This window comes from Neovison vison, chromosome 7 (assembly GCF_020171115.1).
Source record: "Neovison vison isolate M4711 chromosome 7, ASM_NN_V1, whole genome shotgun sequence".
Taxonomy (NCBI): domain Eukaryota; kingdom Metazoa; phylum Chordata; class Mammalia; order Carnivora; family Mustelidae; genus Neogale; species Neogale vison.
The window spans coordinates 204,499,419-204,523,493 of record NC_058097.1 but is presented as its reverse complement, the minus strand read 5'-3'; the positions used below and the strand labels follow the sequence as shown (position 1 = coordinate 204,523,493).

The 24,075-nt window shown below is 61.2% G+C and overlaps 1 protein-coding gene across 2 annotated transcripts in view; it reads left to right on the top strand.

The window, feature by feature from the left end:
- The window catches only part of NAP1L4 (nucleosome assembly protein 1 like 4), a 42,630-nt gene extending 27,428 nt beyond the window's left edge, over window positions 1-15,202 (top strand). Inside the window, exons 10-17 of one of the 2 annotated variants that reach the window (XM_044259977.1) lie at window positions 1,575-1,714; window positions 2,936-3,081; window positions 5,741-5,763; window positions 6,033-6,152; window positions 8,738-8,767; window positions 9,202-9,258; window positions 10,899-10,932; window positions 14,039-15,202. In XM_044259977.1, the coding sequence (XP_044115912.1) occupies window positions 1,575-1,714; window positions 2,936-3,081; window positions 5,741-5,763; window positions 6,033-6,152; window positions 8,738-8,767; window positions 9,202-9,258; window positions 10,899-10,904 (522 nt within the window). In that variant the 3' untranslated portion in view covers window positions 10,905-10,932; window positions 14,039-15,202. The remainder of the gene's footprint in view (window positions 1-1,574; window positions 1,715-2,935; window positions 3,082-5,740; window positions 5,764-6,032; window positions 6,153-8,737; window positions 8,768-9,201; window positions 9,259-10,898; window positions 10,933-14,038) is intronic. The other variant, XM_044259975.1, reaches the window with a different exon arrangement.
- The last annotated feature ends 8,873 nt before the right edge of the window (window positions 15,203-24,075 follow it).

Here is a 24,075-nt window from a genome sequence, read left to right as displayed (position 1 = left end):
ACTAGACTAAACGGAGGCCCTGGGAAGGAAAAGATAGGAGAACCTGAAGGAAGAGAGATCACGTGCTCTGTCTGCAGAGCTGGTGGGAAAGGAAGTGGGAGACGAAGAAAGAGAGTGACCCGCGCCCGCATAGGGGGTGAGGCGGAGCCCCTGCATGGCGCTCGTGAGCCCTCCCTGTCCCCTGGGGTGCCCGTCCACGCTCGCGGGCGCAGCCTGCAGACTTCGGGGCTCCTAGCAGCCTCCTCACTGACCGAGCACTCGCTTCTGGCTTCAGGGTGGGTGCCGCCCTGGGGTGGGGGACAGGAGCCAAGAGGGGGTCCGCGTGGGGTGCCACAGCTGGGCCTGCTCTCTGCCAGGCCAGGGCCCTGAGCTCTGCAGGGGGGCGGTTTCCCCTTCCCCCTTAGTGGAAGTGGTTCAGTTTTAGTCTTTCAAATCTATTTTTTCCCAGTTGGTAGTTGTGTCCTTGTAATGAAAATTGAAATAACTACCATTTAGCAAGCACTGCCTGTATAAACCGTTTTCTATGTGCTTCCAGAGGTCAGTCCTCTAACCAGCTCGGGGAGCGATGGGGGGGAGGCTGTTCACTCCGCTTCGCAGGTGAGGAAGCAGTAGCACAGACACACCGTGACTCGCCACAATCACACAGCACTGCGGGCCTCAGATACTTGTCAAGTCTCTGTAACTTACGGAACCGCCGTCTTCCTCGCTTCCCTGGGCGAGGGCTGAGGTGGGCGTCTTTGCCCACTTAGTGGTGATGCCGTTACCCAGGCGGTTTTCCCAGCCCGTGAATACCTCAGAGTAGAGTTACCAGGTCAGAGAATTCTATTTTACTTGAATTTCTTGATACCGTCAGATGGTCCTTTCTAGAGCTGCCCACAGTCTGTGAGTGGGCCTGGTTTCCCAAAATCCTTGCCGGTACTGCCATTGCTCGTACACACGGAAGAGGCGAGCAAGGATCCTCCCTGCTGCCCCGTGACTGGATTTGTGCCTGCTGCTTTGTCCACATCCTGCGGCCGTTTTTGCTCCCCAGATTACACGGCGGCGCTTGGCGAACAAAGGCTGAACTTGCCCTGGGTGTGGTTTGAGGAGGCCCAATTGATGCCCCCCACCCCACCCTACCCCACCAAGAGTCTGGCCCCCTTGCGCAACAGGGAAGGCGCTGCCCTGCCTGAGCCCAAGTGCCAAAGGAGGGGAGGGCTGGACGCTGCTGCCTGGTTTCCCCGGCTAGTCCAGACCCCTCCCCACCTCCGAGGGGTGAGGCCAGGGCTGCAGAGGGAAGCTAGGGTTTCCCAGGCGAGCTTAGACTCCGCTGGGGAGGGGTCTCAGAGGGGCTGCTCGGGCTGAACTACAACAGGTATTCCCCCCCCCGTCGTGTTTGAACTTGGTGTTGCTGATTTTTGTAATGAAGAAGCTTTTCTTGATACGTGGCTATACCTGTTGAACTTGTCAGTAACGGTTTCTGTCCGTGGCATCGTGCCCAGAGAGGCACTGGCTCTGGTACATACCATGTGGTTCGTAAAGTCTCACTGGCTTGTCGGTTTTTAAGTGGCACTTACCTGAGTTTTTGTTTTTAGTCTTTTGTATTAGAGTTCCACTTTGAACCCAACGACTACTTCACCAATTCAGTCCTGACAAAAACGTACAAGATGAAGTCAGAGCCGGATAAGGCCGACCCCTTCTCCTTTGAAGGTCCTGAAATCGTTGATTGTGATGGGTAAGAACGTGCCACTTCCACTTTTTCTGAAACGAAAACAGGTGATTTTAGAACTTAATGAGTAAGAAATTAGGAATAAAGCAAAGTATTTTCAGTTTTCTTAGAATCCCAGTAGACCAAGATTTACATTAAATAGGCTTCTGGTGGGGGTTGTGACGGCCTGCACTGGGACACGAGTCATGAGGTCACATGTGTCAGGTGGGGGCTGGTGGCCCAGTCTCCTCCTCGGATGCAGGACTAGACTCTAGGCCCCTTACGGGATGCTGTCCTCACTGAACCAATAGACGATCCCTACGAGTATTTGCTGAGAGAAGGGCGGGGTCTGTGCAGGGCGGTACCGGGCAGCTGCTTGCTGCGGGAATTGGGGGGCGTTTAAGTGTTGGACTCATGATGGAGCAGCTTGTGATTTCAAGAGCGATCACCAGGGAGTGTGGTTTGGAGCTCCTCCCTCTTAGTCTGTTTGAGATGGTTTGGGAAAGTCTGTTTCTTTGGTTTGGGAAATGATTTTTGAATTGGCACGATTATCCTTGCTCACTGGAACCAAATACTCCTGGACCTCCCGCAGGAGCAGTTCAGAGCTTTATCAGACCCTGGCCACAGTGACCCTGACGGCGCATTTCCCAGGACCGGGCCGTCCAGGCCTGTTCTGGAGCAGACGAGTCACGTGCTGCCCAGGGGTTCCTCCTGGGCCCGCAGGCGCTGGGAGGCGAGGAAGCGTGCGGGGCTCGCCCCGGCCTGGCCCACTTGGCAGCCTGGACCCAGTGCGCTCGGGCCCAGTCAGTACCTGGTGCAGCGGTCACCTGCCGCCTCTCCGGCTTGTCCCGCCCGCTGAGCTGCTGGAGAACTCGGGGCTGTGAGTGGGTGACTTCAGGTGTGCTCTGGGGCCTGGACAGAGGCGGCAGGTGACAGGCTCTTGAGCATTCTCTGGGCACCTTAGCCCAGCCTTGACCAGGCTTGGTCATAGCAGTCGTGCTTGGGGAGAGTCTCGGGAGAAGCCCCCGGCGTCTGATGGCGCTTCCTGCCGGGGGGTGGCAGCCCACGCCACTGGGCCAGTTCCCTTTCGCTGGCGTCACCTGGACTTAGGAGGTGCGTGGTGCCGGCTGGCAGGCTGCTTTGCCTACGTGGTCCACGTTCGGCCGCTCACTGTGCCTTGTTTACTGGGACATCCGTGCGCTTCTCAGGGCGCCTGTCTGTGTGCGTGATGGCTGTCTGTCCCCACAGGTGTGTTATTGACTGGAAGAAAGGGAAAAACGTTACAGTCAAAACAATCAAGAAGAAGCAGAAACATAAGGGCCGAGGCACAGTGAGGACAATTACCAAGCAAGTTCCCAACGACTCCTTTTTCAACTTCTTCAGCCCGCTGAAAGGTGAGTGGGGTGCGTCGTAGACATTGATGATGATGATGAAGTCGCGTCGTTACCCGCAGGGTCTGTTCTCAGGCCTCTGCCGATCGTGGCCAGTAAGGACACGTTTGCTGTGCCAGGAGCCGTGGTGCCGGTGCTCACGGGTTCGGGGAGGCGGGGTAGCAGGAGGGGAAGGCCTGGCGGGCACTCTGAGCGCCTCGCTGAGAAAGCTGGACGGATGCCCAGAGTGCCCCAGCCGACACTTCCACACCTTGGTGCTGCGGCCCGCTGGTGGCCCCGGGGCCACCCATCCTGCTACAGGGCCCCTCTGTCGCCAGTCGCTGGTCACAACCCGGGTACGCCGACACAGCTTGGGGAGTGTCGCCCACCCTTTCTTTCTCATAAATTCTGCTTTATTTTTCTCCATGACTTGGTAGAACTCAAGGGGTCTTGGGGTTTATAGATCGTGACAACACAAGTTGGATTTCTAGCTTGAAAGACTTAGCTTGGAAACTCCGATTTTTTTACTGCCCTAAGTCATAAAATAAAGATGGAAAGTTTGACCTTGTGGAGGGTGAGCAGCAGGTTTCAAGAGTAAATACTGGCGAGTCTTTTTTTTTTTTTTAAGGTTTTATTTGTTAGAACCAGCAGGGAGAAGGGTAGAGGGGGGAGAAGCAGGCTCCCTGCTGAGCAAGGAGCCCCATGTGGGACTCGATCCCAGGACCCTGGGGCATGACCAGAGCCGAAGGAGACAATGACTGAGTCCCCTGGGGACCCCAAATACTGGCAGGTCTTTTCTTTTTTACACTTTTTTTTTCTTTTTTGTAAGATTTTCTCTATTTATTTGACAGAGACCACAAGTAGGCAGAGAGGCGGCAGAGAGAGAGAGAGGGAAGCAGGTTCCCTGCTGAGCAGAGAACCCGATGCGGGGCTTGATCCCAGGACCCTGAGATCATGACCCGAGCCAAAGGCAGAGGCTTAACCCACTGAGCCACCCAGGTGCCCTAATACTGGCAGGTCTTAGCAGAATTTTCCAAACTTGAGAGAATGTAAAGGCCAGAGCGGTTCGCAGTGGTAGAGTAGCGCGGATCAAACAGTTTCCTCTTTGTTATCCATGAACACAAACAGACTGAAATGAAACGTGGAGATGCAGCCCTGCCTCAGTAACTGGTGGGCGTGTGAGCTGTTTGCCCTCGGCCACAGGGGCGCTCCGCGCTCAGGTGTGAGCCTTGGACCCAGACTTTGTCTCGAGCCCAGGGCCCTCGCTTCTCAAGCTCCACCCCTCAGCCTCGGCCCGCATCTTTCTGGCGTTTGTCTTTGAGCTTAGGGGATGCACGTGTGTTGGTTCGGGGGTGACAGTAGCCACAGATGGACTTGTTCGGTTTCCTTGTTTTAGACCAGGGGGCCCCTTTGGCGGTCACCTATGAGCTTTTGCTGTGAAGCAGAGGGGCTTTGGTTCCCAAACGCAGTGGTTTGTTGCAAGGTTTCTTAAGATTGGATTTTAAGTAATTTAATAAAATCAAAATGAGATTAAGTGGACTCAGAATTTGGAGGGAGGTGACGTTCAGCATTCTAAAACTGTCCGATGATGGTTGTATAACTGTAAAAATGTCCCAGGGGTCATTGAATTTTACACATCAGCTGTCTGGTAGATAAATTACACCTAAACGTAGCGATTTTTAAAGGAATTGCACATCATATCCAGTGATGAGCTCTAGAAACAGGTATACAGGGGCCATTGGGGGGTGATCAGGCAGGCCAGGAAGAAGTGTTAGAAAGCAGGAAACGTATTTTGAAATGAGCCAAACAGAAGCTGGCTGGTCCGGTGCCCTCCTTGTCCTTCAGTCTACAAAACATGTCCCAAAGTCATGTGAGCAAAAGTCCTGGACCGGTGTCCCCAGACCCAAATCTTAATCTGTGGGGGTTGCTCATGTGCCAAGACTCGGGGATCATGGTGCGGGGTGGTATTGTCAGGTGGGTGCCCAGCCCGTGGGGAGCAGCCGAGCGGGGAGAGGCCCCGAGAGGCAGGATGAGGCCAGTGCTCTGAGCCTCCAGCTCCTGTCAAGACCCGGCCTTGAACAAGTGTCACTCGAGTCCCGGGTTTGGGTCCCATGATCATTCGAGTGTCACTGGGCTTTGTTGAGTGGTTTTAAGTCCCTGTCTGTCCTGTCACCCTTGGTTCTGAGTCGGGAGAGTGGGGGGGGTGCTCTGTGGTGGGCAGCGACCAGCAGCACCGTCCTGCCCACGGGGAGTCTTTCCCTTCTGCTGGAGGGACGCTTTGCACTGTGTGAGCACCTTCACCCTTGCCGTGCAGACGCCCGTGGTGTCGCCCCACCGAGTGTGGAGCTTCGGAAGCACGGCTCGAGGATTTTCCTCTTCCCGACAGTCCTACAGGATTGCAGGCACTGGTGCACTTTCCTTAAGACGTAAATGCACGGGGCGGCTACAGTCGGGGGCTCTTGATGGGCCTTTCCACCTGTTGGCACTGGACTAGGAGAATCTTCCCCCCCAGCTGGCGTTCCCAAGCTGGGCAGGCCAGGGTGGGTGAGGGGGGCAGTCAGGGTGCCGTGGGAGGCACGGGTGCGCCCTGTCCCACCTTCACTATGCGTGTGGCTGCGCCCGTGCGCCTGCAGAAGCTTTGGTTGTCAGCGTAACCTGCGTGTGTTTTATCTTTTTCCCGTAGCGTCTGGAGACGGAGAGTCCCTGGTAAGCTTTGTGTCGTCCTTCAATCTCTGTGCTGCCAAAGTCTTTACTCCAGAGTAGGGCTGCCTTCTTCTCAGTCTCCCCTTTCTCCTCCCTGAGACCCGGGGTACCCTGTGTTCCCGACACTGCAGGGTGGGGCCGGCGCGTGTGGGACCCGGGTGCCCCGCCATCCCCAGCAGCGCTGGGTCCCCCAGACCAAGGGTGCGGTGCGGGGTGGGGGGCGTGGGGCTCGCCCGTACACACGCGTTAACATGGAGGTTTTCCCTCCTCAGGACGAAGACTCGGAGTTCACATTAGCCTCTGACTTTGAAATTGGACACTTCTTCCGTGAGCGGATAGTCCCGCGGGCTGTGCTCTACTTCACGGGGGAGGCCATAGAGGACGGCGACGACGTATGTGCATGGGAGCTCCTGGGGGCCTCCCTCCGGCGGTGTGGGGCACCCTGAGCAGCAGCCTGGGGGCCCCCTGGTGTCGGGGGCTGAGGGCCGAGCAGGGGCTTGGGTGCTGTGAGAACAGATTGCCACCCCCATCCAGGGACAGCACCCTTGGAAGGTCCCAGTGCTCACCTTATCCTGCTGAAGGGCTGTAAGCTTTGGGTGACTTGGAAACATGGGGAGAATCTCCGTTTCAGGGGTCCGGCAACAGGAAAAGGTTACCCACGGAGCTGACTTCCGCTAGCCTGTGGTGTGCCGGCCCCAAAGACTTGAAACCCGTGGTGCACGGAAGGGCAGCTGGGCTGCGCAGGCCCCTCTCTCCCCCTCCGCTGCTGGAGCAAAGCCTCGCCAGCAGCCCTCTGACGGTCACCTGAGGTCGTTCTTCGTCCTAATCGAGGCTCAGCTCTCTGTGTCGTCTGGATTTGTGGGAGTAAAGTTTGGTTTTATAGTGGGCCGCTAGTGGTATGTTTCAGATAATGGTTCCCTTGCTCTGAGAACTCGTGTTTCCTGGAAGGTTCTGGGTTCTCTTTCTAAGTGGTCTGTCGGGGCTTCAGGTGGGCAGCAGGAGCCGGGCAGGTGGGAGCAGCTTCGGGCCAGAGGCAGTGAAGGGCTGCTTCTCCCGTTCTCTGTGCTGGCGGTCCCAGCCGGGGGGCGCGGGCTGTCCAGTGCGCGCTGTGTAGTCTGAGACTTGCTCACTCCAGAAAGGCCGTTCGTCCGTCCCTGGGCTGGGAGGGGGTTGTGGGTAGCAGAACACGCAGGCACACAAGTCAGTGTGGTGTCGGCTCATCCAAGCGCTCGAGTGATTGCTAGGGCTTAAGGTGACACAGCAGTCTGCAGACCGGCACAGTCCGTGGAACTTCCTAGACGCTAGAGCTGTCTGCGGCCTGCCTGCTCTGCCGGTGTGGTGGAACGGGCCTCACTGGAGGCCGAGGGTGTGGAACGCGTCACGCGTCCGTTGGCAGCTGAGGAACCACATGTTCCGTTTTACGTAGCGTAGCCCCCAGAGTCTGGTGACCGCACACTGAAAAGCCATCTCTAGCCCGGTGGTCTCCGCGCTTTGTTGATCACACACCCGTCGGTCCTTAAAGCACGAGACGCAGCTTAGTGTTTTTCTTTACATGACATACAGGCCGCGTGGCTGGTCCCGGTGGGTGGTGCACGGCTCTGCTGGTCCCGTGCGCGCACGTGTCCGCTGCCGGCGCCTCTGGTGCAGGGGCTGCGGCTGAGCGGGTGGCTGTGGGGGGCACCCCGCGCGGGCCTGCTGAGACCGGGGCCCCGGCTTCTGCACTCACGGCCGTAGAGCCTCTGTGCCGTGGCGTCCTCATCTGAACATGGGCTCGAAGGTTGTGATTTTGGTGGCTCGTCAGGCTCTTAGAAGAACCCCTGTTGGCACGGTGACTCACGTTGGGATAAAGGTGGGTTTGCAGGGCTCCGATCTGTTGGCAGCCTTGCACACACACTGGACGTCGGTGCGGGAGGGATGGATGCAGGAGCGCTGCTTTTGTCTTCCCTGTGTTCTATGGGCTCCGTACCCCGACTCTGTTACCCCTGCTCTGTGTCTGTGTGAGATGTGTTTGCTGCAGGTCCCATCAGGTCCCATCAGGTCCAGAGCAAAATGATCTGAGAACCTCAGAAAATCCGTGCTTGAGTCTGTTTGAGGCTAGTTCCAACCTGAGCTAAGATGTGATTGGCTACAAGACCTCAAACCTCGGTCTTTCCCTCTTAGAGGCTGGTGAGGGCACCAGGGCGTGCTTGGACCCCTGATGACCCGGCTGGTGCGGGAGGGCGTGCAGCCTGGGCCCTGCCAGCCCCTAGGCCCTCACAATTCCGTGCGAGCTGTCACTGGGGAATATGTGTGGGCTCCAACAAAAGAAATGCTCTTACGAAAAAGCCTACTTAATTTTTAGGTGTCTTGTGTCGTGCAGGACATAGTGATGAGGTGTGCTTGGTTGTGTCTTTGGTCTTGATCTGAGTTTGATATGGGGAGTTTGGGCGTCTGACCTAGAAGACATTTAACTCAGGACCAGTCAAGTGTAGCGTTCGGCCTTTCTTCTATACACTTAAACACTGAGGGGTTTTTCATATTTCTAACATGTAAATATTTAATCTCATATGAGTTAAAAAATACTAGTAAAACTCACGGATTTGCGTATTAAAATCATGTTCCTGGTTTGCCTAGATCAGCCGGTTCCCCGGGTGATCCCGGTCCCTTCTCACGCTGACCGTCTCCTTTCTGCACCCGGGCCCACCCTCGGGCCTTGTCCAAGTGCTTTTCAGATACCGGCATCCTGTCAGCACAGTGGGGCCGGCGAACAGGTGGGCCCACGGCGCTGGCCCGAGCCCGGCCCGCAGTGTCGGGGCTGAGGTGCCCCGCGGCAGACCGTGCCCCGAGGCGGGCGCTGCCCTCTGTCCAGATGCCGCCAGGCTGCGCTTCCACTTCCCCCAGACCTGACCAGTGTGGGGTGCTTGATGGGGACTGTGCTTGGGCCAGGCTGCCCTCATGCTTTCAAGACCTAAATTTTGTTTCCTTTTTCCTTTTTCAGTTTGAAGAGGGTGAGGAAGGAGAAGAGGAGGTAAGACATGGCGAACGCGGAGAGTCCTTTCCCTCAGGCTTCGCCGGGCTGCTTCCTCTGCTAGGGCGGACGGGGGTTTTGGAAGCAGCTGTCGCACCGCTTTGTGTGGAGCTGCCGCAGGGCCTGCAGCCTGGTGAAGCTGGGCGCGGTGGGGGACACGGGAGTTGCTGTCCCTGTGTCCAGTTGCCCCGTGATTAGCTTATTAGGACACGTGGGGTGAGCACACAAGTCACGTTCTCCGCGGTGTGTGTATCCGTTATCACTGCCAACAAAAAGGTGTTCAGAAGTCATCCTGCCCAGAGGTGACCTCAGCGCTCACGGGCAGGGATTGATGACTTCCCGCTGGGTCCTGGGCAGCTGCTTTTGTGGGGGGCGCGTGGGTCCGCGAGAGTTTAGATCCTGTGTGCTCCGCTCACTCTCCCCCTCTTACGCAGGAGTTGGAAGGTGACGAGGAGGGAGAAGATGAGGACGACGCCGACATGAACCCCAAGGTCAGTTGGTGGGGGGCCACCAGCCCAGGGAATGGCGTGCTGCTATGACATGGGGCCGCATCCCCCCCGGGGGCGCCTCTGCTGCTCTAGTCAACACAGAGAACCCAGAGGAACAGGGGTGAGCGGCCCCTCGTGCGGGCTGTGGGGCTCAGTGTGCAGCGCCCGGGGAGGGCTCCTCCAGCTCGAGGTCGGCCTCTCGCCGTGCGCTCGCGTGGGACAGCAGCTTGGTCTGCCGCACCTGCCGTCCTTCCAGGGGACCGGCTGAGGGACGGCGTGAGTAAGAGTTTCTTGTGTTCATGTTTGGAAAAGGAAATTTTGAAAGGTGTTTTTTTTTTTTTAAAGAATAGAGTCATAAAATTGTAGACACAGTTTTACAGTTGCATTTGGGCTGCGAATAATCAGAAGCTGTGTATAAATACCTCTAGTCCTTGAAAGTCTACTGGGAAGCTTTAAAAAGGAAAAAGGAAAAAAAAAGACACAAAACTGAGGAGAGCGGGTGGCCCCAGTAACTTGACGTGGAGGTCCGGATGCTCACTGCTGGCGGATGAGCTGGAGGGCAGCACGGCCACTTGGCACATCCCTTCAACCCGGAGCTGCTTTAGTGCAGGCCCGGGTGCGGCCGCCGTGCTGGCGCTGGCGAGCAGGAAGCCAGTGGGAAGCTCGCTGCGTGCTCACGGGCCGTCTGAGCACTCGCCTTCTTGCCGTTGGTGACCCGGATCTCCGGTGACTTGGGTGGTGTTTGTTCGTTTATCCGTCCTCTGTGTTTGCCCGAAGTGAAGCGTGCCCGCAGTGCCGGGCTCATGACCCCGCGCTCTAAGTGCGTGTGGGTCTCGTTTCTGTCGTGAACACCCAGTGTTGCCGTGAATGCATGCGCTACAGCACAGCTCCCTGGGAAGGGCGGGCGGCGGGCTTCAGACGCGTTCACATGCACCACGTGAATACTCGCCTGCCACGGCGCTCCCGGGAGGGCTCGCCCCTGCCCAGCCTGTCCCCTGCCCAGACGGCCAGCAGGGGCGGGGGCGGGGGTGGAGTGCAGGTGCCCCTGGGCTTGGCTCCCCGGGGGCGGGGCTCCTGGGCGGGGCTGCTGTCCCCTGCATGTCTGCCTGTCTTTCTGCCTTTCGGGGCGCTGCCGTGCACACTCATGTTCGGATTCTCAAGCAGAGACGGAGGGCGGTTTGCAGTGGGGGCTCCCTGACTCCGTCACTCGTCACGTCCTTCTGTTGTTTGTCCTTTGCTGTCTCCTGCCACGTCTGTTTTCTGGAAGCGCCTTTCCTCACGAGTCATCCGGTACCGTGGGGGGTGTCAGGACTGGCGCTCCCTGGTCTCCGCGTGTGCTGTCGGTTGTGGGGAGAGGAGGGTCCCCGGTGGGAGGCGCCGGGACTGCCAGCCCTGCGCAGCCAGGAGGGCCCAGGGCTTGTCCTTTGGGGGCTGGTCACGTCCGAGCCTGCACGTGGGCGGACGAGGGAGGAGGGTGTTTTGGTGTTAAATGTGCAGACCGGGTGGGTTGGGGCTGCTGGTCTCGAGCTGGAGGACTTGTAGCCCTTTGGGTCCTGAGAGAGCCGCTGCTGCCCGCCCGTACGACTCTGTGCATTTTGTTTTCTTTTATGCTGACACTTCCTTTCAATTTTTTCCCCATTTAGGTGTAATTTTTGTCTGTTATTCATGCATTTTTAGGTAAGGTGGAATTCCATTCATTCCTAATCCAGTCTCTGATCTGTGCTTGATAACGGTGCTGTACTGTGACTTTGTGACTAGCGGGGAGGCTGCGGGCCGGGCACACTGGGCGCGCGCAGGGCTGAGCTCGGTGCGTTGGGAAGAGCGGAGCGCGGGCGGCCGTTGCGTGCGCTTCTGAAACCACCTCCGGCTCCTTGCTGAGCTGCTGTTCGCTGCTGACCACGTCCCAGGCGGGACTGGTGTGGCATTTCTGTTGTGGGCGGGCCTGTCTGCCAGGAAGAGCACAGGGCGCGGGCCCCGGGAGGTGAGCGCCAGGCCTCGGGAAGCCCGTGTTCGCGCTGGCTGCACCCCGTGCGGCGGGAAGCAGCTGCTGTGCTCTTTCTGTCCGTTGTTTCTACTCCGTAAGTTCAGGTGGGGTGCAGACCAGTCGGTCACAGAGGGCCGCCTGAACTTGGAATGTGCTGGTGTTAACAGCCCCCGTGGCGTGGGCCGTTGCGTCTCTGTTCCAGCCATTTGTTCCCTCCCTTGTGGGACACAGTCCTCCCAGGGGCAGAGCCGGGGGCAGTGGTCCGAAGATGCTCCAGGAGGCGGGTGCCGTGATGGGTTGCCTGGGAATGGCCGGGGGGCCCGGGGCGGGTGCCGAGGAGCCGCTCTCAGTGTGGGGAGCAGGGCCTGTGAGCTCTGTGCCGCAGCGGCGTGCCGGCGCCGACAGGCAGACCACGGGCCTCTGACAGTCTCCGCAAGGCCTTCCTGTCCCTGTCCCTGTCCCGCGGGCTCGCTCTCAGAACCGAGCAGAAACACACTCACCTCCTGGCAAGACAACGTGGTAGCGAGGGGAGGTGATCGGACGCCCGGGTCCTGTGTGGTGAAGGGGGCGGGTCTGATCACTGACGTGGACAAGACAGCATGTTCCATTGCCCTTGTTTCCTGTCGCCCCACTTGTCTGAACATTGTCCCCCCAAGACCCGCTCCCCCCGCCACCAGTCACGGGAAGGCGTCCCTTACCTGTTCAGCCTGTCTCTGGGTCAGGGGGACCCTCCTGTGGCATAGCCACCGGGCTGCCTCAGGCCGGCAGCCGCTCTGCTGTGGGGGCCCTGCCCTCTGCTGTCCCGCAGGCTCTGGGCCCCTGGGAAGCCGTAGGGGCCAGCTGTGTGCACGGTGGCTTATTCCCCCCCCCTTCTGTTACGACATGGCTTTGAAATGGCTTCCCGACGTGTAGGATTTGGGCTGTTAGTTTGTGCCTTGGAAACACCGGACTCCTCTCCCGTGATAATCGGGGCATCGGATGACCAGGCTGCCATCGGATTTTGTGGCCTGAGACCGAGGATGCAGGGTTTAGTTGGAGTCCTGTCTTGGCCTGTGTCTCAGGCTGAAACCCAGGGTGTCTCGTTGATAAAATTCACATCAGAAGCTTTGGGATTCTCTGTTGACTTTACAGCCTAGGACGCGTGTCCGTGTGGATGCTGTCCCCAGAGGTGGGGCCGCCTGCCTGCCAGCCAGGGGAGCGTCAGCGAGGCCCGTTACCTCCAGCAGGCTTTATCCCCCAAGCTACTGGATGTGTTTTAAACAAAAGGATGATGCGTTTTCCTGGTTAACAGTAAGCGTGTGAAATGACTCACAGCGCGCTGTAGACTGTGTCACGCCTGCTGTCGGAGAACGCGGCGTGTGTGCCCTCGTCTGTGCACAGGAGGGCAGAGCAGGAGGAGTCCCTCCCGGGCCCCACGCCCTGTTCCTACCACATCACCCTGCAGGGCCGCTTCCTTAGCTCCATCTTCTCGAAGCCCCTTCCTTCCTGCAGACGCAATGTGGAAACATGTGCTTCTCCCTTCACCCCTAAAAAGCTGCCTGCCCTCCCCCACACCTTGCGCGACGGCCACGTGGGGCCGGGTGCGCCTCCCGCTTCCCCGGCCACTCCTGACCGCCGGGGCTGCCTCCAGATCCACAGTCTAATTCTGATCTTTTCCCGCCTGGATTTCTGGTCCGATGTGTTTTGTTTGGGGGCCTGGGTTCGTTCTTTAGCAGAATTTCAGATGCGCATGTGACGCCCAGGCCAGGACACCCCTCCCAGGGTGGCCCGTTGATGGGCAGAGACCTGGGGCGTCCCGGCGGCATCCCTGTGCTTTTTCCATGCGACTTTCTTAGACTCGGGTCTGAGATCATGGCTTGCTTTCTGCATCCTCAACACGTGATTTTTTTCATATCTCAAGTGTAATTTCTCAAAGAACGGAATCCCAATTCAGCCATAGAAGATTCATTATCTCCCTGTTTGTGGGGTGGTGGTGGTTTTTTTTTTTTAAGGCTCCATAGGCTTGGCAGATTGTATGAAAATAATTTGTAATCTTGGCAGCCGAGAGTTAGAGGTCACTGATGAGTACGTGTATTGCCCGGAATGGTGGGTGATCTGGGGGCCTGGGTCTCAGGCTGCGACGTCGGCCTCCCCACAGAACGTGTGGGTCTGCCGGATGTGCTCTGAGCGCTGAGAGGCGTGTTCCATTACCCCGACGGGGACGTGCTTCTCTGCCAGGGGCCTGGTCTCTCCCTGCTGCCTTTCTGGAAGGATAGAATTCCCACTTGGGGAGGGGCCTGGGAGGACGGAGGCCGTGTGCGGAGCTGTTGGCCTGGCCTCCTGGCTGTGGGCTGCTGCCGGGGGCTGGTGGAGCTGCCCGGCCGCCTCGGCCCGCCGCACAGTGGCACCTTTTCATTTCAGGTGCTGAGCCTGCCTTCAGGTGGCAGGGACAGAAAGGGGAGCCGGCTGGTGTGTCACGTGGGCAGGGTCGGGGGGCTTGCCTGAGACGCCGAGGCTGCCATGTCACTTTGGAGTGTGGCTGCCCTGGCACAGATGAGTGTCCCTGACCCTGAGGCGCTTTTCCGTCCCGGTGCCTGGGCCGTGAGTTACACTCGGGCTCGTCTCCCAACGAGAAAGGCAGGCCCGGTGAGACTGCTTCTGGAAGTTGGCTGATGCTCTGGTCCTGCCGTAGAAGCACGTCTGCGGTAACCGTTTTTTCAGTTAGAGCGAAGGTAGTAGGTCGAGTCTTGGCACTGTTGGTGGGCGGTAACGGGTTGATGACACCTGCTTCCTACAAGTCCTGTCTTCTCTCGTTGACAGAAGGAGCCCAGCCAGCCCTCGGAGTGCAAACAGCAGTGAGGAGCGAGACCCCCGGCGGCAGCGGCGGACTTGTCGCGGCGGCCCCACCACCGTACTGGCAGTGCTTTCTTCTGGCTTGTTTTCAAGTGCATGATTTTGACTTTAACTTTCCCTTTATCCTTATTATTTTGCTTAACCTGTACAGTGGCGACTTAAATGCATTTCAGAAATAGGAGGTTTGATTCCAGCGCCCTCTACGGCCTTGGGTGCAGCCCAGTGGACTTTCCCAGGCCCTGCCTCCGGGAGGGCCCCAGAGACCCCGGGGGAAAGGGGTGGCAGAAGGTGGGGCGATGCCAAGAGCAGACGTCGGGGAGGGGGGTGGTTCCGGGGCCTGTAGGACCAGTCCCGCCCCTCCGCGGTCGGACTGGATTCTTCTTCCCTTGAAGAAAGCTGCGTGCTCTGTCTCCCGCCTCTGCGTCTCCTGTGCTCTGGCGGGCTCAGAAGAGCGGCACAGGGTCCTGTGCTCCGTAGAACACCCCGTCTCTGGTTCTGTGTCCCTCGGGGTGCGGCAGGGGCGGCGGTGCGCCCCAGCCCTGAGGCACGAGTGTTTGTGGTTCATCCTCATATTTATTTATTCTTTCCTGCTGGTGGGGGCTTGGGACGCTTGCTGTCACTTGTCCTTACACTCTCAGAAACCATGTGTGTGACGGGTGACCTGGCGACTCGCCTGGGGGGGGGGGTGGCTCCCAGGGGAGCAAGGCCTGTGGAGAAGGAACCTCGCTCTGTGCTGCCTGCGGCTGAGGGCGGGCGCTCGTTCTCATGGCATCCAGACCGCCTGGCTCTGGGGGATGGCGGGCCTGCGGGCGCAGGTGAGGGGCCGGGGCTGGGACGCGCTGCTGTCCTTCTAATGTGTCCATGTCAAGTCTTGCTTTCGCACAACCCCCACTTCTTGGCCCCGTGCTCGTCTTGTTCTAAAAACCCTGGGCTCAGAACGACCTGTTCTTGGCTGGCGTGTGGGGTTTCTGAGTGTGCGACCATGGTCTCTGGCAGCCGGGACGTGTGTCCACACTGTGACCAGGTCTGTAGAGTGCTCGGCCTTACTTCTAATAACATTTGTAACTGAATACGGTGTTTTCAGTTTGTACAGAATAGTTAGAATATTCTATTAAAGTTGTGAAACGTGGAGCCAGCTCTGTGCGCAGTCTCTCTGTGGGAGGAGCAGGGGTGGGGGGCCCTGGCTGTGCGGTCTCCTGAGCCCTGCAGATGGGCAGACCCGGACTGGAGGCCTCTGCTCTTCCGCGTCCGCCGGTTCTCCAGAGATGACTGCGTTTAGTTTGCCCCTTAGGCCTGCAGACCCACTTCGCAGTCTGGATGGACTTGGGGCCCCCCCCAGGAGTACACCATTTCTTGAGAGTTTGTGGGGCTGTACCTTTCAGGTCCAGAAGGTTCCAGGAAGGAAAGTTCCTGCATAAAGCCCACTTCTGTCTGTCTTCTCACTGGTACTTTTCCAGTGGAACCTCCATTCCTTCCTGAGCGGGAGCGCTCCCCCCCAGAGACGGGTGTCGCACGAGCCCTTGCTCAGCACGTGCCCGGGGGAGTGCAGCTGCCCAGAGAGGGTAAGCACGCAGCCACGCCTCCCGCGGGCCAGCTGCCCGTGCCCAGCTCATCCTGAGCCTGTCTGGGGGCCTGGCTTGTCCCTGGGAGTGGCCACATGAAGGAGCGGCAAGTGCTGCCCAAGGGTTCGGAGCAGCCGGGCTTCCAGTGTGCCCCAGACAGCTAGAACCAGAATGTTCTCAGTTCTTGAAGTCCCCGGCCCCCCACGCCCTACCCAAGCAGCCTGCGGGTGCCGGAGGTACCTTGTTCCAGCTGACACGGGATGAGAACCCCATCCCCCGAGGGCGCTTGGCGGAGGGGACACATGAGCGTGGGGAGCACTTCTTGAGGGTGGGTCCCCGGACCTCCAGGGCAGCTTCTCATCCCTATGGACCCTGCCTGGCCAGGGCTCCCCAAGTTCTCCACGTGTCCTGTTGCCCTGGAGTGTCCAGGGTGCAAGCAGGGGCGACACACAGTGCTATGCTCGGGGGATGGTGGCACGTTGGCAGGGACGGCTTCAGCGGGGAGCACCCGTCCTGCTGGCCCAGGGCTCACTCTGAGCATGACCTTTCTGGGGGATCCTCTCCCGCTGGCTCCTGAGCCTCTGCGGTGGGTGACAGGTGCCTTCACGGCAGCAGCAGCACTGCTGGGCCTGAAGGCTGCCGGGCCTCACCGAAGAGCCGCGTTGCATGTGGAACAAGCCCCCTCAGATCGGCACAGCGCGGGCTGGCGGGGTGCTGGGGGCCCCAGGGGCCGGGCTCTGTTGGGCCCCCTCTGCCCGCAGCTCCTAGGGATTCACCGGGAGTCGACACACATTGCCTGGGCCGGGAGTCCACGCCACGCGCATATGCAGGGCGCCTGGCCGCCCTGTGCTGCCGTGGCGTGGGATGGCAGGGCTAGGGGGAGCCCGTGCCCTTCCTTGGAGACTGGCCGGGCCCGTGGCGGACGTGGGCCGTGCCTGAGAGTGTGGTCCTGAGGAGCTGCCGACGGGCAGCCCCGAGTGGGCTCGCATCCGCAGCAGCTCCCTCCAGAGCCTGGCGAGAGCCGCCGGCCGCCTGGGCTCCGTGGCAGCGGTCACTGGGCCTGCTGGCTGTCGCGGCGACCTGCGCGGTGCGGGCAGACCAGGCTGTTTTCTCGTGGGACCGGCATGGACGGACAGCGGGAGGGGTGTCTGGATGGTGGCCGTCTCTGGAGGCCCTGGGTCTTGTTTCTCTGTGGGAGGACAAGAGTGTGCGTGTCGCCACCACCCCATGTGGCTTCCATCATGGAGCTCGGTCGCTGGGGCCTGCATGGCCTCAGCCTGGCGTATCTGGACAGCAAGACTCCAGCTCGAAGCCTGAGAAGCTGTGTCTTCCCCCACCATCCCTTGTGACACTGCCTCCTGGCCTGTCCGCAGAGCTGTCCGCTGGCCAGGGAGCCTGGCATCCGTCCTCCGTCCGGGCTTCTGCTCGCAGCTCAGGGAGACCGCTGGAGGCTCTGTGGGGTCGTTCAGGCCCTGCTGCTTGCGCCAGAGAGGCCCAGAGCCGCCAGGAGCCAGTGGGGAAGGGGGCACTTGCCGCAGCTGTTCTGGGCGATTGCTGGCTCTGCATGGGTCAGGCCTCTATCCCCACTGACCCCCTGAATCGCCTGGAGCCACCTTCGCGTCCCCCTTCTGGGCTGGGCCACCACAATGCTTTTCAGAGGGTTCCAGTGACCATCCAGGGCTACCTTTCAACCCCATGGGCTCTGCAGCCTGCACCCTCCTTCCCGCTGTACTCCCTCCTTAAACTAATTTGTCCTACATGACACTGGGCCCAGCTGCCAGGTCTGTGCTTCCTGGTTCGCCCGCCTCTGCACCCTTAAATCTGCGGGCGGCTCGGCACCAGCCGAGTGCAGGGCACACGCCCAAAGTGGAAGGGTCCCAGCCTTGGCTGGGGGTAGCCAGATACAAAGAAGGGCCTGCAGACGACGCATTGTTGTGGCTTCTGGAGGCTGTGGGATGGCCGGGGCCGCGGTGGCAGGGTGACCGGGACACCCCCGGGGAGACAGGGACTCTGGGAACTGCTTCACTTGGGAGTGTCTGGTTGTACATGCGTAAACTCTGCTTCAGTGAAGCTACTTTCTCAGCAGTGCCCCGGAGTTGGGGTCAATCCACTTAAAATTCTGGTTTTCCTCTGGGTAAGTTAGGAATCGTGGCCACCCAGGGCCAGGGGAGTGGCAGAGGTCGCCCACGCCCTGCAGCGGCCAGCAGTCCCACTCCCCCTGAGTGCTAGCCCAAGTCAGCCCTGTGGCTTATGCTCCCAGAGAGCGCCTAGGCCCGGGGAGGTGAAGCCCAGACGTCAGCCGGCCTGTCTCGGTCGATCTGCCGGTCTCTGGCCCACTCTCTGCTCAGGGGTCTTCCCTGTCTCCTTGCCCCCGCGTGCCCAGTGGTTGATGGGGAACAACACAGGGTCACTGCAGGGGAGGGCCTAGGGCAGCAGCGGGAGACATGCCCTCTGACCTGACCCTTTGCTGCACAGCCCAGGAAGGGTTCCGCCCGAGAGCACTGTGCCCGGCAGGGGCCACCCTCGGCTCTGTGCCAGCCAGCCTTGCCCTCAGCCGCTGCTGAGCTTTGGCCCCTGCCTTGACGCTCTTTGAAGCAGAGGAACTGGCCGCCTTTCTCTACAGGCAGGCACACTCCCCTGCTCCAGCCGCTGAGCACAGCCTGTCGGTGGGGGAGCCCCAGGGACCCCAGACTCCGTTACCAGGCCTCCCACCCACCAGGAGATGCTGGCAGGCAGTAGCCCCCAGTGCCAGGGGCTCCAGGACCCTCCTCAGCTGACCCCGGCTGAGCTTTCCATTCTTCTGAACTTGGTGTGATCCTCCTCGTTGGCCAGGGATCCCCCTCACCATCAGAGGCCACAGTGGTGGGTGAAGCCTACATTCCCAGGTGGTTGAGGCCTAGACACCTTCCTTGAGGCCAAGTCACCTTGGTGCACCAGGGCGGAGCCCCTGTCCACCCCCAGGATGTCACCGTGGTGCCATTTGTGAGGCCAGCGGGGCCCAGATGACTCAGCTCAGGGAGGGTGGTGGCCGGATGTTCCCTTTCCCTGACAGCCCAGCAGCTTGCCTGGCCCGGCTGGGATTCTGTAGGCCCTGGAGATATGGGGTGCCCCCCCCAACACGGGCCGGGGACTTCTGAAGCCCAGGAATGTTAGTGAAGCTCCCTGGATCTCAGTTTCTGCTTCTGGAACACGGCAAGAACCCTCCCTCCCGGGCATAGGCCAGAGGCTTCAGAGAGAAAGCCCAAAGCCTTGGTCCAGGCAGAGCCGCCCACGCAGGTCCTCCGCATTGCCTGCCAGTGTGGGGCGGGGCGGGGCGGGGCGGGGGTGTGTGTGCTTAGGACGGGAAGGCCTCTGGGACGCAGGCCAGCAGGGAGGCCCTTGGGTCCCTACCTGCCCGCATTTCTGGCAGGGGCTGGAAGTTCCCAGGAGGGCTCCTGTCCTGGAGAGGGGAGAGCCGAGCAGGGGAGGGGGCTGGGAGGTGCTCCTCCCGCCCCCGCACAGCCCTGGGAGGAGGACAGGGGGACCTGCTGCAGCTCTGGGAAGTGTGGGGCTGGGGTTCACCGTTAGGCTTCTGGCCTCCAGATCTGGGAGGGGATTGATGTGTGGCGTTCCCGGCCATGGGATGTGTGGTGCTGTCCGCGTAGCCCAGGACGCTCACGAAGGTAGTCGCTGGCGTCCAGGTGAGGCGCTCAGAGTTGGGGGCGGCAGCGGGGCTGGGAGGATGGATGGGGCCCGGAGGGGGCGCCGTCAGGGCGGCGGGCGCTGTTTGAAGTGGTTGCCAGGGAACCCTGAAGGGCCTGGGCCAGGACACCCAGCCCCTCAGGCACTGGGGCGTGGGGAGCCAGGTGGGACCTGGTGACAGCAGGGCCACATGCAGAGAGCCTTGAGACTTCGGTGCCCACAGGCTGCTGGTGCAGAGGAAGCGGCAAGGAGTCCCCACCCAGAAGAGGGGCACCTCCATCTCCCACAGGTCCTCGACCGCTCAGCCCCCACGTCCACCTGCACCGGGCAGCAATTCTGACTTCAGAGCTGCGCAGAGCACGCTGAACTCTCCCTGGTCCTCGCCTGGGGAAGGCCCGGTGCTGCGGAGAACTCCTGCACATCCTCGCAAACCCAGCGCAGAAGGCCCCGGTGGTCTCCGGAAAGCCTCGACCTCCTCAGCCCGAGCCGGCTCATGCCGCCTCTCTGCTGGGCCGCCTCTGCCAGCAGACGGCGTGACCGGCCGAGGCCAGCAGCCCGTCGCGGGGCTGGGGCCTGTGCTAGAGTCGGCGGAACAGAGCAGGGCTCTGAGACCAGAAGTGGAAATCCAGGGGTCTGGCGGTGCTGGGGGAGGGCCCTTCCTGCTCCTCCTGCTGCTGCTGGGGGCCCCGGTGTCCCGGGGCTGTGGCCCCTCCTCCCTCTCTCGGGAGGACACGGACCGCATTCGGGGCCCACCCAGGTAATCGGTGACCTGTCATGGTCCTCAGTCACATCTTCCGTCACATCAGGCAGCAGTGACTGACCCTGTGACGTCCCATCCACCGGTTCCACGGACAGGACACCCCGGGTTTGCCCGCAGGGTTGGAGAAAAGTTGCACGGATGCCGGCTGCCCGTGGGCACGTCCGGGCGGGAGTGGGAGCCGGCAGGCGGTCTCCGAGCTGTCGCGGTTCGCCCAGCAGTCTGTCCCGTGACCTTGTGCGCGTGTGCGCGGTCCAGGATCGTTCATGCGGCCTCGCTTGTCGCTTCCGAGAATCGCCTGACACTGCGCCCCCCGAGCACCGACGGGGGACACCGCGGAGGACTGCCCGGGACACCGGTCAGCGAGAACAGCACGGGGCCGCGTCTCCCTGTTAGGGAACACGGCAGGCTCCTGCCAGGGCACACGTGCGTGTTCACGTGTAAATACATCTCTTTAACTGCAAAACACACAGAAACGTACCGGCATCCCGGTCTCTGAGCACGCGGCTTGGGCACGGAGCACATTCACGCTGTTGTGCGGCCGTCCCCACCGCCCTGTGCAGATCCTTCCCATCTTCCCAAAGGGAAACTGCCTGTGAGACACCGACCCCATCCCTCCCCCGGCCCCGGCGCCCACCGTCCACCCTCTGTCCCCCGAGACACCGGCCACCACCCCTCCCCTGGTCCCGGTGCCCACCGTCCACCCTCTGTCCCCCGAGACACCGGCCACCACCCCTCCCCTGGTCCCGGTGCCCACCGTCCACCCTCTGTCCCCCGAGACACCGGCCACCACCCCTCCCCTGGTCCCGGTGCCCACCGTCCACCCTCTGTCCCCCGAGACACCGGCCACCATCCCTCCCCTGGCCCCGGCGCCCACCATCTACCCTCTGTCCCCCAAGACACCGACCACCATCCACTTTCCATCCCCGAGACACCGACCCCCAGCCCCAGAGCCCACCGTCCATTCTCCATCCACCGAGACACGGATCCCCATACTTCTCCTGGCCCTCCCAGCCCCCGTCCCTCCCCTTGCTCCGGTGCCCACCATCCACTTTCCATCCCCTGAAACCCAAACCCCTAGCCCCGGAGCCCACCGTTCACTCTCCATCCCCCTGAGACACCGACCCCCCTCCCTCCCCCGGCCTCGGGGCCCACCGTCCACTCTGTGTCCCCCTGAGACACCGACCCCCCTCCCTCCCCTGGCACCCACTGTCTGTCCACTCTCTGTGCCTGTGAATCTGGAGACTCAAGGGACCCCATCTGGGTGGGATCCTGAAGTATTTGCCCCTCTGTGTCTGGCCTTTTGGACTCTGCATCACGTCCCAGGTCCATCTAGCTGTGGCCGGTGTCAGCGTGTCCCTCCATGTTCAGCCTGAGGGACAGTCTGGCGTGTGGACAGACCACGTCCTGTGACTCCATTCATTTGTCGACGGACGTGGGTTGCTTCCCATTTGGGGACCGGTCTACCTGCCTGGGGGCAGGAGTGAGAGTCTCAGGCAGCCGTGTGAATCCCGGGTGGGACCCTTGGGTCAATAATAGTAAGCAGCCCACCTTTGGGGGGCGGGGTGGACAGGCGCAGACGACCCTTCTGTCCTGTGATGACGCCGCCCGGGGGCCTGCAAGGGCTGCTGCCGTCCAGAAGGTGGCGGCCACAGCTTGTCCATCTCTGCTCTCCCTGTATTTTATGCATCCTTGTTTCATTCAGGCTCCCAGAAAGGTCCTGTGTCCCCGTGACCCAGGCCCTGGGCAGTCTGCCCGAAGTGTGGGCATGCCTGCCGGCTCCTGCTCCTCTCCCCAACCTGGCCCCGGCCCCCCAGCCCCGACCCCTCCCTGAGAGCTCTGACAAGCACACAGAGCCCCCACTGACTTCAGTTGCTCGGAATAGTCCCATTTCTGGGACAAGGAGGTCGACGCTTTTTAGGTCCACGTTTCCCAGAAACTTTCCTGAGCACCTGGGCTGGGCTCTGGGGGCCCCACAGTCAGCGACCCTGTCCCTGCATTCCAGGAGCTGATCGAATTAGTGCGGGATGGATGGGAGCTTGCGAGGAGGAGAAAGGTGCTCTGGGCAGGGGAGGGGCCGTGTTTCTCACTGATGAGTGTCTCGTGCGGAGGCCCACCTGTCAGACTCCTGCTGAGGGCCCCGAGAACCAGAGAGGGGGACAGGGACACAGGAAACCAGACTGACCGTGAAAGTCGGGGTGACACCCGCCTCCCGCCCTCCGGCCTCTCCCTTTTCCCAGGTTCCCGATGGGAGGAGGGAGATCAAGGGCGGGCCCAGTGGCAGGCAGCAGTGGCCAATGGGCCATGTCAGCCTCGGGTCAGGTGGCATCAGGCCACCTCCCAGGTGCGTGGACTTCCCCCACCCTCCCGGGGTTCACACTAGAGCCACTACCAGGACCCCAGTTCCCAGCAGTGCATAGTTGGTGGGAGTAGGCCTTAGGGTATGCTCTGACCATCTGAGGGGACTTCCTGGAGGGGGCCCGGGGAGAGGGTCTCCCAGGCAGGGGAAGCAGGGAGGCCCACCCCGGGGCTGTTCTGAGCACCGCCTCCCACAGGAAGAGGGTGGTATGGAGCCCGGGGCACCTGGGCTGCCCTGGGCTGCCGTGACGCACGGCTTCCTCACAGGCCGCTGTTCCCAGGCTGGTTGGGCGAGAGCCTCCGGGGCTCGGCCTCTCACGGCTGCATGGATGAGCTCACGAGGGGCGTTTCAGAGAGGTGCCATCATTCTGTCTGGGCCGTCTGACGTCCTCCCCCAGCCGGACGGGACAGCAAGGGTCCCTGGCCGGATGTTTGGGGACTAGCCTGTCTGCCTGGCGGCAGGAGCAGGTGTCCCCCCAGACAGGCTGTGCGTGAATCCCGGATGCGAACCTTGGATAAATATTAGTAAACTTGGCTCTGACCTACACTGCCTGACGCCACCAATGGGAGGCAAAGCCCGGCAAGGCCCCTCCCTGTTCATTTGGGTGGGGCTACTTCCTGCCCCGGGGCCTTGGGGTGCACAGGTTGGCAGCGGGACCTTCAGCTGAGGCCCTGACTTCTCTGAGACCCCACCCTCCATTCCCTGCAAATCTGAAAAAGTGACCCCAGCAGCCCCCACCTTGTTGGGGGACCAACAGGGGCAAAGAGGGCGAACGAGGCCCCTGTCTCTCCCGCGGGTGGCTGGCCGTCCAGCACCCATGTGGCCAAGAAGCCTGGTGGGCCGCAGGTCCCCGCAGGGTGTAGGCCGAATCCGCAGCAGGGTCCCCACTGCCCGGGGGGAAGCCATCTCCCTGCTGGGTCCTCTGGGGTCCCGGCCACCAAATGGCTCAAGGAGGGAGCTCCCCCCAAAGGTCCTCCATTGGGGTTACAAGGGCAGTGCTTTGCGTCCTCATCCCTCCCAACTCCCTGCCCCAGAGGGTCCTCCCGATGGGCCTACTCGGGGGGCGGGCACGGGGCCCTCTCCTGGCTCCAGGCTCACACTTCTTAGCTGGGAGCAGGAGCCGGCGGCAGTTTGCCCACGGGGCCGCTGCTTGCCCCGGGCAGGAGCCGTTGCTAGTGAAGCTGCCTGGGTGGGCCCAGCTCCCAACCCCCAACCGTCTGGGAACCCCACCCAGGCTGCCCTGCCCCAGGGTCTCCCTCCCAGGTTGGAGGCAAGGCTCCTCCCCGCTCCCTGTGACGCCCACTTGTCAGAGCACCCCCCAGGTCGCTGGCCCGCCAACGCTCCCCGGAGAGGCCTGGCCAGTGGGAGGCAAGGACATGCGGCCTCACCTCGCCTCACTGGGCACCCCCTGCTTTGGGGGACCCCCGCAGCCCCTTCCTCCAGTCTGTGCCTCTAGCACCTCAAGCCCCCACCTCTTCTTCCCCCGGCCCCACCCCTCCCACCAGGCCCCCTCCTCCCTAAGGCCTCACTTTTCTGTGAAATGGGGCTGAGAAGAGCACCCCTGGGCGCACCCTGGGCAGCTCCGCAGGCACCGCCCCTCCCCTGGGACTCCTTCAAGCTGTCCTCATGGCCCGGGCCCCCAGGG